The sequence below is a fragment of the Neomonachus schauinslandi genome, chromosome X (genome assembly GCF_002201575.2).
Source record: "Neomonachus schauinslandi chromosome X, ASM220157v2, whole genome shotgun sequence".
Taxonomy (NCBI): domain Eukaryota; kingdom Metazoa; phylum Chordata; class Mammalia; order Carnivora; family Phocidae; genus Neomonachus; species Neomonachus schauinslandi.
The window spans coordinates 4,021,192-4,036,965 of record NC_058419.1 but is presented as its reverse complement, the minus strand read 5'-3'; the positions used below and the strand labels follow the sequence as shown (position 1 = coordinate 4,036,965).

Below are 15,774 nucleotides of genomic sequence, written 5' to 3'. Positions count from 1 at the left end.
TATTTTTTTTTATTGTGCTAAAATACACATGACATAAAAATGGTAATTTTTTAGGGTACAGCTCAAGGGTATTAAGTACATTCACATTGTTGTGCAACCATCTCCACCATCCACCCCCAGAACTCTTTTTATTTTGCAAGACTGAAACTCTGTCCCCATTAAACAATAACTCATCGTGACACACTGCCCACAGCCCTTGGCAACTACTGTATTTACCTGGCAGGAGGAATACCATGATCACCAAGGTGGTTTTCCCAGAGAAAGGCTTACCCATTGCTTGGCAGTCTTGAGCAAACCATGGACTTCTCCATCTACAGAGAATGGTGACTCTCATAGGTGACCTCTCAAAAGTTCTAGGGTGGGAGGGCGAGGAGTCCACCCCAGGGAGAGAGAATGGGCCAGAAGAAGACAGAAGATGAGGCTTTCAGTAAAAGGAAAGTAGAGAATGATAAAGGTTGGGAAGGAAGGAGACCAGCCAAGCAGTCGTGAGAAAGTTGTATAGTAGGAAAGCGTGGATTCATTTGTGGTTAGAATACCTACTTGCACAAAGTAAGATTGAAATTCCAAAGCGACTTTTTCTTAACCTATAAACTGATGATTTTTTATGAATTTGAGTTGTTCCTTCGACATAGCACTGTATTTTCTGTTTACATGATTCCTGTTTTTTTCTAATCCTGGTTCTCTTAAATCCATATAATATGTACAGAAGAGCATATAAAGCATATGATAGTAAGGCCAATAGCCATGGATCCACCAACCAGGTTAAGAAATAGAACATTCAAAATATCTTAGAAGCCTTCTGTGTACCCCTCCCACTTCCCAGAGATAGTGACTCTCCTGACTTCCAAGAGCCAACTCTAGGAATACGCCCTAGGCCCCTTGGTAAACTTCGAGCTCCAATCTCTTTCGGTAGCTATTGTCTGCATAGGTTTCCACAGATGGCTCCTCCCATCTGTTTTGTGTTGATCCTCACTAGTTTCAATTTTAGATGGGGACCTTGTCATTTTCCAATCTCTTGATTACAAGAGTAATCTTTGTAGTAAACTTGGAAAGTGCAGGCAAGTATAGAGAAAACAAACTCCATGGGATACTAAAATATATAAATATATGATATATAAATAAGCCAGGAGTAACCACTGTTAACATGTTGCAATACAGCATTTCATTCTTTTTTCTTTTTTTTTAAAGATGTATTTATTTATTTGACAGAGAGAGAGAGAGAGCAAGGGGAGGGGCTGAAGGAGAGGGAGAGAGAATCTTTTTTTTTTTAAGACTTTTTTATTTATTTATTGAGAGAGAGAGAGAATGGTAGAGAGAGAGCATGAGAGGGAGGAGGGTCAGAGGGAGAAGCAGACTCCCTGCTGAGTAGGGAGCCCGATGCGGGACTCCATCCCGGGACTCCAGGATCATGACCTGAGCCCAAGGCAGTCGCTCAACCAACTGAGCCACCCAGGCGCCCCGGGAGAGAGAATCTTAAACAGGCTCCACGCCCAGCACAGAGCCCAACTTGGGCCTCGATCTCATAACCCTGAGATCATGACCTGAGCCAAAATCAAGAGTCAGATGCTTACCCGACTGGAGCTCCTCAAGCACCCCTCACTATTTTTTCTATGCAGAAATATATATTTCACATTATTGGCACCCAGCTTTGTATATAGCTTTTTCTTTTATTGTGCAATATAGCACAGATGCCGAAAAGTGTGCAAGGCCTATATGTCCAGTTTAAAGAAAAAGTGTAAAGTGAAACCCTGTGTCACCACCAATTATGTTGAGAAATAGAATGTTGCCCCCTCCCCGAGTCGACCCCCATATGCCTCTTGTGATCCCAGCCTCTCCTCCCTGCAGAGGCGACCACTCTCCTGATTCCGACATAATCATTCTCTTGCATTTCTATATAGTTTCACCACTTATGAATGAACTCTTAAACAAGCAGTTGCTTCATTTGGAAGAACTGAGCGGTGAGCACAAGCTAGATGCGTACGCAGCAAAGAGCCACTATCAGCTGCAGGCTTCCAGAAGGGAAGCTGAGTAGTCCTGGTCACTGTCCGCCCCCAGCTCCCCTTTTAGGGAAGTCGGTGGCCCAAGGCACAATGGACTGGGGCACGTATAGAGCCCACCACCACCGGGATGCCTGACAGGGTCATGGGCATGGTACTGGACACACCCAGAAGAACTATGGCTTTCGAGCTTGCCACAGCCTGCCTCCAGGTCCTCCAGCCTCCAGGCGTAGGTCAACACAGGACACCTTTGTGGGGTGAAGTGGGCGTCCTCAGCTGATCCAGGGAGCAGGATCTAGAAGGCAGAGCAGGAATTCAGCAGCAGCAAATGATCAAGCCAGATCTCTGCCATGGCCGAGGAGAGGCAGATCCTCACGGACGTAGAGTGGGGGAGGGGATCCAGGCTCTACCCCATTACGTTGGCCCCCTCCATCCACTTCATCTCCCTTCCAGAGGCAACTTGGGGCCCCTGTTCCTGAGCCCGATGGAGATTCAGCCATCCAGACCAAGCTACTTTTCCACCTTCCCCTCTGATGTCTTGTGATTCGGGCTGTGTAGTCAGTTAACCTTCGTTCTAGCTATTCTTTAACTTGGGAAACTACGGTGCTGTTGTCTTCTCTCCTGTTGTTCTTATCCTTGTGGGATTGTGTCTTTAAAAACAAAACAAAACCCTTACCGCACTTTTAGTGGGGCTCTGGGAGGGAGCGAAGTTAGATGCTTGCATTAAATCGGCGGTCTAAATCCGGAAGTCTCCAAAGGAAATCCTGCCGCTCCCTTCCTCGGTTGCCCGAATGTGATGGTTAGTTGGATGGCTCCTTTGGCGCCCTGGGGCCTGTCAGCAGTGCTCACTGTAGCCAGCAGGTACAGTGCTGGGGAAAGAATGTGGGCACGCAGAAGCATAAGGGGTAGGCTCTGAACATTACATTTTTAGTATTTGTAATTAAGAGCCTGAACTTGGGAGTAGTTCAGACCCAAGTTTGGCTTCCAGTTCTGCCCCTTACCTACTGTGGACTTGGAGCAAGTTACTTCGTTTCTCGGAACCTTATTTTCCTCCCTATAAAATGAGGAATAGTAATGGTACCCATCTTTCAGGGTTGCCTTGGGAATTAAAGGGGATTACATGAAACTGTGGCATTTAATTCAGTGCCTGGCACACTGTACACGCTCAGCACATGGTAGGTGTTACCATCACTGTCATCATCCTGAGGCCCTAGGAACTTTCCAGAAGCTTCAGAGCAACTCATGCCACAGGCCTCTTCTGGCTGCCGAGGCTCTGGATTCCAGAAAGCCTTGATGCCCTCCCCCTTTACCCAGCCCTTGACGTCCTCCACAGCAGTGCTCTTGACCTCACCTTGCTCCTGGGATGATTCCCAGGGGCCCACCTAGCCTGACCAAGCACAGCTTTCCTATCTAATCACCCAGCCTTACTGACATCAGGCACAGCACTGGCCACACTACAAAAGGGCCCCACAGAAAATGGCCCGCCGAAATATCAGCAGAGGATTGCCGACGTGCTCTGCGCCTGGTGCTGTGGGAGCCCCCGAGGGGCATCCCGGTCTCTAGCCTGGGTGATTCACAGGCCACCTGCCTACCCATTGGGATTCATGCTGCAGAAAAGATATTTATTCCTTCATTCTGTAATTGATGTATACATTATTGATTTTGCCTTTTTGTGTTCTCTCAGCAAAGTAGCTGTTTACCAGTTGAACTTAATCTAAATTCCAAGTCTGAGGACTTGATTTGACCAAGTGAATTTGATTTGGGACTCCATCAGTTTTGGTCAGCCCCAGACATTTAAACTTCAAAAAATTGAAGTTAAATTATATACATTTATAAAGGGAAAAATCCCAGAAAACCTCAAACTCTTCCAGCTCTTGCATAGGGAATACCCTGCTCCAAGGACACTTTAACAAAATGCAAATTTACGGGAAAGCTCCACCCGGCGGGTGGGGTTGGTGCTACCCTAGAGTTCTTGGCAGAATGTCCTCAGTGAGCCCTAGCTCCCTCCCACCCCCTGTACCACCTGGTCATAACAAAAATACCCCAACTCGGATTTCTCCTAATTTTAGGATACAGCTGTTGCAAAAAGAACACGTGGGTCACACAGTAGCCAACCCAGCAGCCATTCCACAGCTGTGGAACCCTGGCAGCCTTCCAGAATCTTCTCCCTGCTGGTGTGCTTATTATAATAGCAAAGGTTTCAGGTGGGCAATTTGATCATGCAAAACTCAGGTCGTGGGCTTTGAAGTCAGAGAACCTCTGGGTTCTAGTCCAGGCTCTGGCATTTACTAATGAATGACCTTGGGCAAGTTGCTCAATACATGGCAGAGGCATTATTGGTAATGAAGACTACCACTAGCTAATCTTCAGAGAGTGCATGCAACAGGCATGAACAGGTGTTCACTCAAGTCATCTTCATAACCCCTACGACACTATGAATAATGTACAGCTACGACATCTCTTTTACAGATGAGGAAGTTGAGGCACAGAAGAGTTCGTAACTTCCTCACAATGACATAGCTATGAAGTGACAAGTCCATGGTTCCAGCCCAGACCTCTCTCCAGGGCCTGTATGCCCTCTTAGCCCCTATGCCAAAGAGCTGTGCTCTCCGGTACTCAGCCAGCAACCCCATGGGGCTATTTAAATCAATTTAAATCAATTAAAATAAATAAAGTTAAGAATTCGGTTTTCCATTTGCACTAGCCACATTTCAAGTGCTCAGTTGCCACATGTGGCCAATGCTACTATGTTGGACAACGTAGGTAGGGAGAACACTCTTTTCTTTCTGGGAGGATGATTCAACATCCTCTCAGAAAGTTCTGTTGGACAATGCTGCCTGTAGAGCTTCTGGGATTTTATTCCTTACAAAATCTGAGACTTGACTTGTATAGCTTTCTTGTATTATTATTAATAAACACCTGGTTGTGATAGATTGAAATGCCTTCTGCACTTTGGCCAAGTAGGGCAATGGCAAGCAAAAAGCCAAGAAGTCTAACTCACATTACATTTTTCCTGTCTTCCCAATGCATTACTTCAGATTTACAAAATTGTCTCCTGTCACTTCTGTTTGACATGTAGGGACATTCACCAGTTTGCCCCAAGATTCAGCTTCTTCCACAGCTCTGTCTTGACCTCTTTGGGTTATCTGGATAACATTCAGTACCCTAGTACATTCGTCTCACCTGTGACTTTGAACGACGAGCTGGCTTCTGAAGTCGGCTCAGCCCTGAAGGACCCTGGGCTCTGAGAATCTCTGTCATATGTGCCAAGTCTCCAGTTTCTTCTCTTGGGCTTTCTCTGCTCACCTCTGTCACACGGTTAGTAGAGGTCAGAGAAAAAGAAAGAAAGGGGCTCAAGGTTCCTTGCCTGAACTGCTGGATGATTCAGTCTAGGAATCTGCAAGCTCCCAGAAGCCAGTGGAATTACAGTACACAACCATAACCTTGTGAATACACATACACCTCCTTCCGAAGCTCCATGGTGGAGAAGACTGGACCGATATCTGATCTAGTCAATAATTTATAGAGTTAGAACAGCCATCCACTTCTTGCAAAGCCGCTGAACGTTTATGGGGGTTCGTCATAACCTTCGCTTCATGACCCAGAGCCCATTCGAGCTACAGTGATGTCACAGAATAGCCAAGGAGGTGGAGTTACTCCAGTGTAAACGAAGAGGACACCTTGGACTGTTCCTCTTCGGGTGCAGGGAAGGAGCCTCTGGACTTCCAAACCCAGGAGTTGCTTGGGTCTTAGCCACTCTGTAAATCAGATCCAGGTCTGTACCCCCCTCCCCTTGCCACTGTGTGTCCTGGGTAAATGTACCTCTGCTTCCTTGTTAGCTGAGGTTATTTGTACAGTGTGGTTACAATCCCACTCTATTCTATCGATGGGTTTCATTAACGCAACAGTGTTGAAAAGGGATGAATAGATGTGCTTAAATGAGGGGTGAGGCTCTGTTTATCATTAACGTTCATCCTGGAGAGAGGCTAGCACAGTCCTCACCAGATTACCATCTCCCGAGTGCCCAGCTCATCACGCCAAGCTCCTAACGGAGTAAGGTCAGGGTAGAGGAGCTGGATCTCAAAAGACGTGCGGGAGTCCCAGAGTGAAAAGAGGGAGAAAGTGCATTCCAGGCTGGGTGAATCAAGGGGCACCAGCTCAGAGGGCTGAACACACATGGTGGCCTTTGATGAGCTGAGACTGGCATAACTGGAGGGCAGAGAACATGACAGTATGGAACATGAAACCCGGCTCTTGGTGCTGCTGTGAGGACGGGAGGCCAAGCTTATGGACAGCCCAAAGAACAGAATTTAGCAGGCTGTGCTTGCATCCCTAGGCAGCTGCAAGCCATTGGCGGATTTTTCAGTGGGGAGGGACCCTTGGCCAACCTCAGTCCATCAAGCTCTCGGGCAAGCATGGAAGGCCCAGACCCAGGGAACTGAGTGGATGTGAGTTCTGTGAAATGAGGCGCTACGACTATCAGACGCTATCCATCCCATGGTCTACTTCTGCGAAATTTGGACTCATGTGGAACCAGCCAGTCTAAGAGCTAGTGACCGTGCCCACGGGTAATTGTTAATTGACTTGCTTTTCTGAGCTTTTCAGTGGTACCAAAAAAAGAGATGGATTTACCTTACGTTTGGAAACCTCGGGGAGTTGAAGATGTCCCTCACAGCCTTTTCCTTGAAAGTTGGGCCTCACATTTATAGGGTGTGTGATAAGCAGGGTTTTTTCTTCCCCCAAAGTAAATAAAACAGAGAAGATGCATGAGCATCGGTTATAAAGCGCCTAGTCAGTCAGAGTGCAGATTGAATCTCATCTATTTTATTTATTTCATTTTTCAACTGGGGATTGCATTGGTTCGCCAAGTGCTGCTCCCATTCTGCTCCCCTTGAATGAGTGGCTCCAGATAGAACTGCCCACGGTGTTGGGGCGTCCTCCGCTGCTGGTAATGTCCACGTGCCATCTGCAGATTGTTGCGCCTGCTGGACTACGGAGGCACTGCAAGCGTATGTTAACGCTGATGGGGCGGTCCTGTTTCTTGACCCATCACCAATACCCTGTAAGTCCCATGAAGCTACCAGGGATTCCTGAGCAAAAGCTTAAAGTGCTTCAGTTCCCTCCAAATAAGCCCTATTCATTGCTTTGAGGTTGTGGCATCATGGAGTGGGTGGGCAATCAGAGCTCTAGTAATATCTGCATTTGGGGATTGTAAAAACTCCAATGTGGCTATAAAATAGCGTTTAAAATGATCAAGGAGCTAGGTATGCGGGCACAAAGAATTGTCAATTGTAGAAAGCGCCGTTTCTGCTGGAGTCCCGGATGACTTTGCTCCAAGGACAAACTGACGCTGCCCAGGGCCAGTGAGCTCCGCTCTGTAGGGATGACCCACCCCAAGAGGAGGGGCGCTGGGCTCCCTGCACAGTCTGGATACCGTCAGAATGGCGAGGAAGTTTTCTTTCCCAAGTGCACTGAGTTTACTTGCAAAGGATATTTTGTGTTGTTTTTTGATTTTGTATCTGTCTGGGGGATTAGTGTACTCTCTGAAACCCTCCAGGTAGTTTGATTGTCTTTCCAATCCCCTCTTTAAGTATTTATAATTTGTTCTTAGGAATTTGTCTGGAGCCCCCTCGTAACGCTTTGCCTGAACTTTTCTAAATGGTGCGTTTCAAGAGTTTCTACATTTCAAAACTCGTTTTGCAATTTGGTAAGCTAACCACTGAACACACACACACACTCCATGGCAAACCACGTGTGGGCTTGGGAACCAGGCAAACCCAAGTTTGCATCCTGCTCTCATACTAACTAGCTGCGTGACTTTGGGCAACTTAGTTAACCTCTCTGGCCTCAGTGTCTTCATCTATAAAATATGGACCATATAGCTCCTGCCTCGTAGACAGCTGCTTAAAGGACTGAGTGAGACCAAATGTCGAAAGCACTTGGGTCAGTGCCTGGTACCTAGCAAATGCTCGATAAATTCAGGGGTGGCGATTTTTACTGTTACTTCGAATGGGACATCAAAATACCTACTGGCCTGTCATCCATTGCAGGGACTTGTTCTCAGGCGGTGCTTAGTAAGTGTTTATTGCAATGAATTGAATTGATTCCAGCCGTTTAACTTAGTTTGGGGGATAAAGATTTCCCTTTCTACCGGGACGCTAGGAGACGTGGATGAGGACTCGCAGCCCAGGTGGTCCAGCGTGAGAGGGAGGAGGCCGTGTCCTGTAGAAGGAAGAGCCCGGTTATCAAGTGTGAGGTTTTTAAATTGCCTTTGGCTGAAAGAATTTGGGTCATAGGTTCCTTTCTAGCAAAATCCCTGTCATCTAAAACATGACGGCAAGGAAAGGTCCCACACACACCCAAGTCCCAAAGCCTTGGGGCCCTGGTAAAGTGAAGTACAGTGAGGGCTACAAGTTCAGGACTCAGCTGTATTGGGATTTACACTTGACTGTTTGGTTTTGCACTCACCGTTTGGTTTTGCAGATTCCTCAGCATTTCTACACACACAAACCTGCAAACCAGTTTAGAACTCTGTGCTCCGTTGGGGAAGGGGGGGCCGGGAAGGGGATGGGAGGGATCGGGATTGGTCAAGGTCATTGCCGATGAACCAGCTATCTGACCTAGCTTCCTTCCCATTTCCAACAAGACAATGACTGATCAAGGCAGAGGATCCCTAACTGAGATCCACGGATGGGTAGGAAGTGTCCAGAAAACCCCTGAAATTATATGTAAAACGTTGGTGGGCCGGTAGAGGGGAAACACCACTGGGAGTGCTTTTTTCGGTGGAGAGAGACCATAGCTTTTAATGAATTCTCAAAGGAGTTTGTGACCCAAGGCAATTAAGACCGCAAAGCTGTTTGGTTCTGTTGCCCCAGACCAGCTGGTGTGTATAACCACAGCACCCAAAAACGACCCAGCTAGGCAGGCAGTCATGGCAGTGACAAGATCAGTCAGAAGCATTTTGTGGCCAAGCAGCTGATGGATTGTTCAATCGGTTGTTGTAGACCCATGTAGACAAAGCCTGCAAGCTTGGGGAAGCCAGGCCCCCCCAGGTCAGCCTCGGGCGACAGCCCCCATCCTGCCAGGCCCTGGGGAGTGAGTCCTTCCTGCCCAGCAGCTCGTTTGCCCACGAGCTGGCCCGAGTCACCTCCTCGTACAGTACCTCAGAGGCCGCGCCCTGGGGCGGCTGGGATCCGAAGGCCTGGAGGCAGGTGCCCGCTCCGCCACTGCCTAGCTGCGACGCTGTAGGTAAGTCACTTCCCCCGAGCCTCGCTTTCTCATCTGTCAACCGGGGCGCAGTCCCCTGCTCAGCCTGCCCGCCTGCCTCACAGGGTTGTTGGGAGGAACACAGGAGGTGACAGCCCGTAAAGCTCTGTACACCTAGGAGGGATCTCTAGTGCTTTCTCTACTGTGTCCTGGCCAGTCTTTGGCAAAGAGACCACCCAAGCAAGCAGAGTGCTCCAGGCGCCTGAGCCTCACCTGCAGGGAAATCAGTGGGGGTCCCCCCGGGTGCAATTGCCCCCTCCCTGCGGTAAGCCTTCCAGCACCCTGGGTCCTTCCCTGTCTGTCTGTCCCTGCGGCCAGACTGTGAGCCCGAAGGGGGACAGGGGCTGGGCCTTCTGCACCTCCAGACCTCCCCCAGTGCCTGCCTGCTCTGTGCCCAGTGGGTGCTCAGGAAGTGCCTCTCCTACAAGCTCCGCTGTGGACTCTGCACCCCCAAGGTGTGCTCTGACCCCACCCAAGACTCGTGCACCCTAGAAGTGGGAAGTCAGATCACCCCACTGGAGGACTGGCAGCCGGAGGAGAGCAGGCAGAAGGAAGCCAAGCCAAGCCTGGTCCACGATGGCTGTGAGTTTTGATCGTCCCCTGGAGTCTAGAAGGAGTGGCTTGACTTGCCCTGAAGGGTCACATCAGTGGTGATGCATGAAATAGCAGCGTGCATGGGACGTCTGCCCTGTCTGCAGAAAAAAAACTGGAGAAATGAGCATTTGCTAAGTGATAGTGATCAGAAGATGGTCATCAGGCTGAAAGGGCCTCCGGGATTCTGGCCTTTAATGGAAATTCTGCTCTGGTACGCGCGGCCTTGTTCTGCTTAGGCCGCCAGGCCCCGCTGGAAAGAACAAGCAGAGCCTTCTGCTCAAGATCTATTGATGCCTCCCTCTTTGCCCCTTTGCTCAGTGTGCTCTTCATCGGTTCAGTCTCCAGCTGGAACCGGAGAAATCTTGTCCAGGTCAAAGCTGCCAGGGAAACAGAATTAGCAAAACTGGATGGGGACGTGGTCCACTCCGGGTGTCATCGGGTCCCACCCTGGTCTTCCCTGCCTTTCCCTTTCCTCACGAGTCCAACGTTGACAGGGACCCCAGCTAGCTTGCCTCAGAGTCCTATTCCCCTGCCTTATTGTGTCCCTTCCCAAGGCAACGCCTTCCGCCCAGCAGGGGAGGGGGGCCAGGCAGATGCTCGGCCCCCAAACCTTTCCTAAGAAGCTTTGGAAGTTGGGCGCTCCACGGGGGCTTTGAGAGACGGGCTGTCGCACCAGCTCAGCCGGTGACTCAGGAAGGCCGGACTCAGTGTGAGACGGAGGACACAGGCACCGCAGGCGAAGAAGAAAGGCGAGCTGCAAACATGTTTGGTTCCTCTGCCCCGGGATCATTCCCAGCATTTAGACCAAGCCCTTCCGGGACCAGGCCGCCCTGAAACCGAGACAGAGGAGGAATCAGAATAGAGTTCACACAGTGGGAGATCAAGTAGAAAGACAGAAACTGGAGAGTAAAACAGCTGACCTATAGCTCTCTGCTTTTTGCTGGTGATGACACTGATTTTGTGAAGCCCCTAGTCAGCCTCAGACTGGTCCAGACCCCAGAGCCCCAGCCTCTCAGTGGGCAAGGCCCCAGGGCCCCTACGCCAGGGTCCCGGAAGGGCCCAGAAAGACGCCAGCAGAACACCCTCAGGGTTTCTGCCTTGCCCACCCGCTCTTGAGCCCTTCACTCTGCCCTAATTTTCTTTAGATGTGTCACCATCTGAAGTGATCTTCTTTGATTAATTTACTTGTATCTTGTCAGCTTCCCCCTCCATCATAAGCTCCGTAAGAATGAGAAGCCCAGCGCTATCCCCCAAGAAATGTGTGTCCGCTGATTGACAGAGGGACTTACCTGGCTGCTAAGTAAACCCCATCTTCCCATCTGGTATTTGAGCACGTTCATTCCCAGGGCTCCAGAGCCACTGAGGCCCACAGCTCACTGGGTGCACTCTGGGCCAGGAAGGACATTGAGCAGAGGCAACGCAAGAGGGCCAGATCTTGGCCTCAGCGGTCGACGGAGAGGAGAAGTGGCTTGATGGCACACTCCTCAATCCCATCATTCTGGAGGCCTTCTGGAGAAACTGAATCATGGGCATTGAGAGTTAGGAGGGACCAGGAAACAAGGAACCTCGCCTGTCGTTCACTGTAGGAAGCCCCTATGGCTTCCAAAGGATACTGGTGAAGAATCGGAGCCCAAGAGCATCAGCGCCGCCCCCCACAACAGGGCTCCCGATGGAAGTGTCTGTATTCCCTTCATCCATAGGCTACCGGTGAGCCAGAGCCCCTGGGTCTCAGGCGTCCCCATCCTCATGGGTGTAAGAGCCCCAAGAATTCCAATCTTGATCTCATGCTCTCCAGCAAGAATGCTGTCTTCCCTGTCATTTCAAAGGGTAAGTCAGAAAGGTGGGTGAGTTGTTTCCAAATCTGGCTTCCAGAAACTACAAAAGAAGGTGCTTTTCCTAGTGGAGTAATAAACAAACATGCACAGTAGAGCTCATTAACCTTTGAACCTTTAAGATAGCTGAGTGTCTTCTGCTGTGTGGCAGGCTGGCTCCCTGTGGGGATACTCAGGGGGCAGGTCTGCTGGGAAAGGAAGCCTAGTTACCTAAAGGTAGAAAAATATCCCCCCACTTCCCGCTCTCCTTCCCCCCGCCCCACCCTCAGTGTGCTGCACAAAGCTTGAATCCATTCCCTGCCACCCCCCAGGAGCTATTCCTTTGGAATCCCCTTCTGAGTCAGAATGCTCTCCTCCTGGGGGCCATGGGGGGGATAACTTCAGTCTGAATCTGGCCGACATCCCGTAACCCTTTGCAGGCTTCTGGGTGTGAATCCTGCTGGTCATCTGCCCTTCTGCCTCTCCCAACCTCCTCTGCCTGATTAAGTGGCTAAATCTGTGAGGAGACCCTTCTTCCCCCGCAGTGGAGAGGAAGCATCCAGGCTTACAGGAGGTGGCTGAAGGAAGAAGCCGACGCAGCTTCCGGCCGGCCCTCTAGTGGGGGCTGCTGTGTGAGGCTCAGCTGAGTCGGGGGGCAGTGGTGGGGTCCAGGCCAGCCTCTTAGCCCTCTCTCTCTGGCCTAGCACACACAGATGAAGCACTAGCCCTTCCATGAGCCCCCAGAGTTGGGTGAGGGCTTTGCAGCTTCCTGGGCATCAGCACGAAGCTTCTAGAAGGGCGGCCCCAGAACTTCCAGGATTGCCTGTCCTGCCTGAGACCTGTCTGTGAATGTGGCACCTTGGCCAAGCGGGACCGGGACGGGGGGTGACAGGGAAGAACCGGGGCCTTAGTTCTCTGGGAGACTTCCTGATGGCCAAGGCCCAGCACAGTGACCACCATGGGGGAAGGACACCTGGGCTCACACAGCCCTCCCCTGATGCTGCCCAGTCGGTGTCACCTGGCGCAAGAGCACTGAGCACCAGGACAACTGCAGCCCTAGAAAAATGACTCATTCGATGATCTGCTCCATAACCATGCTTAGGCAGAGCCACAGGTTGCCTGAGCCATCCTTCACAAGTGTCCGTCACCAAGCAGCAACTTTCAGCCATCACTTCCTCCTGGTCACTGAAAACATTTGTCATTTCCTGTTTTCTCCATTTTCCAACGATTCTAATTGTCAGTGTCAAAAGGCAACAACTGTTTTCTTGGGGCTTATCTTTGGAGCACATTGATTCAGAACAAAGGATGGGGGCCTCCGTCTGCAAAACAAAGGAAGCAGCCTCCTGGGGAGGCCTCCTCCGCCCGGGCCAACAGGACCAGGCGCCCGGGCCAACAGGACCAGGCCGGGAGCAGGGGGCTGCGGGGCCTCTGGACGCCCCAGCCTAGTGAAGAGACTCCTGCTTGATGGCGGTGTCCCAGGATGCCGGAGGCCCAGCCCCGCGGGCCCGGTGTCAACGTGCCATTTGAACCGGGGAGTTTCTGTAGCCATCCCGCTGACCAGAGTTTCCCTGAAACTCGGGAAGCTTCGGTTACTGTGTTTCCTTGGATGAACACCAGCCAACATCCCCTGGTCCCTGTAACTCTAGACTGTTTGAGAAGCGCTCTCTTTCATCTGGCCACCACCACCCAGTTCCTCCACCCTTTGACCCCTGCCCCAGCCCAGCCTTCTCTTTTATTTCCTGTGCCCTTGGGGTGTCTGTCCTCTCTACCGCCTTCCCTTTGGACTCTTCCGCCCTTCCCCTGCTTTTTCTTTGGTTGTGCTCTGTAGCCTCCACCTGCCCCGACCCCCCTACCCTTGTACAGCTTCGGTGTTTGAGGAAACTGATGGGGCAGACGGTGGGGACGGATTTAGGGTTGATGTTGACCCAGCCAGCCACAGGAACCAGTCCCCAGAAGCAGCTGGTCCCCAGAAGCAGTGGGCTGAAGAGGCTAGAGAGGCCTGAGCACTGGGTCTGCAGTTGGGAGACATTGCACTTCCAAGCTGTGTCATTTAACCTTTCTGAGCCTCAGATGTCACATCGGTAAGCTGGGGCCATAGATCTTCTGCCCAGATCTCTGAGGGCTGGCATAAGGGTCCAAGGGAAGAACGGAAGTGAAAGGGCTGCCCCCAGTGTTGCAGGCAGAGGCTAGCTTCCAAGCCCCACTTCCTGTCTTGGGCGGTCATGGTGGTCATGGTGACCCCCATGCTCCGCAGTGGCCAGATCCCTAACTGGAATGACATAGCAGGGCAGACCTTGAGGAGGATGTGAAAGAATGAGAGCAGGCCGTTCAGGACAGCGAGCACGGGTGGGCTGGCCCCGGGCCCCCCAGGTTCTAGCAGGAAAAGGCCAGCTCCATGGGCCGCCTGAGGCGTGGCCCCAGTGGAGGGGAGCAAGGACCCAGATAGGAAGCAGGCTAAGGACAGGACAGTGAAATGGCTTCTGGTGTCGTCTGCCTGCCCCGTGCCTTGGGTCCGTCCTCTGCCTTGGCAGGCCTGGGAGCCCAGCATTCTCCCCAGGCACCAGCCCTCCACCGGCCCAGCCCATACCAGCCCCACTGAGGGCAGAAATGCAGGTCCTGCCAGGCAGCCCGTGTTATAGGTCAAGTCCTCTGGCATCTGGGGGGGATGCAGCTCAACAAGTGGACTAAGGTGGGGGGATCCTCCCTGACGGAGCTGCCTTGGTTGTCAGCACCCTATCGAGCAGGCTTCCTGAGAAGGGGAGAGAGATGGCAGTGGGTGAGCACTGCACTGGGAGTCAGACCTGGGTCCCACTCACAACCTGACACCGAATGGCTGAGGGTCTCAGGGCAAGACGTGCCTGTGGGGCCCTCGTCTGGTTCTCTGCTGGCTGTCTCCTTGAGCCACTCCCAGACTCCGTGCTGGGCCTGCGGCCCTGAAGCTTGGCTCCTCCCCCAGCCCACCAGCTGCCCCTGTGATGGAGACAGGAAGCTCGTCCCAGTTGCCCATGCTCCAGCCAGGCAGGAGAATGAAGGGAAGTTGGCAGCGAGTGGCTATGCTGGGTGGCAGACAATGCATTTATCTGACCGTGTGATCATCCTGCCGTTCGTGCCAGGACCACCCAGAACAAGCCTGGGCCCTTTCCCCATGACAGCCCTGCAGAGTCTGGGTACCCACTGCCACATAGCCCAGAGTCTGCTCTGCCCCATCCACGGCATCCCTGGTTTGCTCAGCCATTCGTGGTCTGCACAGTTCCGGGTCCGAGCCCTACCCCTATCAGTTAGTGTCCTCGCAGTGCAGCCAGTCCATCTGGGTCTCCCTGAGACTGGCACGCCCAGACTCTTGTCAGCACTGTAGACATGGTCTGGCCAAGGCAGAGGAGTGCAGGACTGTCACCTCCCTCCTTCGACATACTCTGCTTCTATTAATGCAGCCTAATGTTACATTTGCTCTTTTGGTGGCCACATTTCACTGCTGACCCATCCTGAGCAGAAGGACATCCAAAATGCCTGAACCTTTTCTCTGTGTGCTCTTGCTGTTAAGCTCTGTCTCTCCTGCCCCATCCTATGCTGTCGCAGTTGATTTTTTAACCCAGGTGCAGAATCCTACTTTTGTTTATACCTGTGGAATTTTGCTCGGGAGGGCGGGGCATGCATGCAAGTGTGTGTTGATGTGTTCACTCATGCTTTCTGCTACACCAAAGCCAAGTCCTGGGCCCCCACACAGCAATCCCAAGGCTAATTTTCTTGGTAGCCCCTGTCTAACGTGTCTTTCTCATCTTCTGTTTAGCGAGAGAAGCAGAGATCAGGTCTTACGGCAATGACCCCTGAACAGCAGCGTGCGTATATTGCCCAACAGATGAGTCAATTTCAAGGTAAGCAGTTAAGGTCATTGTTCGCAAAGGGGCAGGGGGGGGGGGGGGGGGGGGGGGGGGGGGTGGGTGAGGGGTGAGGGGTGAGAACTCACTCCAGAGTAAGCAGTCACTGTCAGTGTTTCTGAAAGCGCTAAGGGAGGGAAGGGAGGTCTGCAACTCAGTTAAACAGCACGCAAGGTGGATCGACCCCACATTGAAAGCTTCAGCAGGATCCCGATCGAAAGCCAGCTTTTA

The 15,774-nt window shown here is 51.6% G+C and overlaps 1 protein-coding gene across 1 annotated transcript in view; it reads left to right on the top strand.

The window, feature by feature from the left end:
- MAMLD1 (mastermind like domain containing 1) overlaps nucleotides 1–15,496 on the top strand; it is a 53,555-nt gene extending 38,059 nt beyond the window's left edge. Inside the window, exons 4-5 of the mRNA XM_021683387.1 lie at nucleotides 9,001–9,245; nucleotides 15,456–15,496. Coding sequence (XP_021539062.1) covers nucleotides 9,001–9,245; nucleotides 15,456–15,496 — 286 coding nt within the window. The remainder of the gene's footprint in view (nucleotides 1–9,000; nucleotides 9,246–15,455) is intronic.
- Nucleotides 15,497–15,774: the final 278 nt, after the last annotated feature.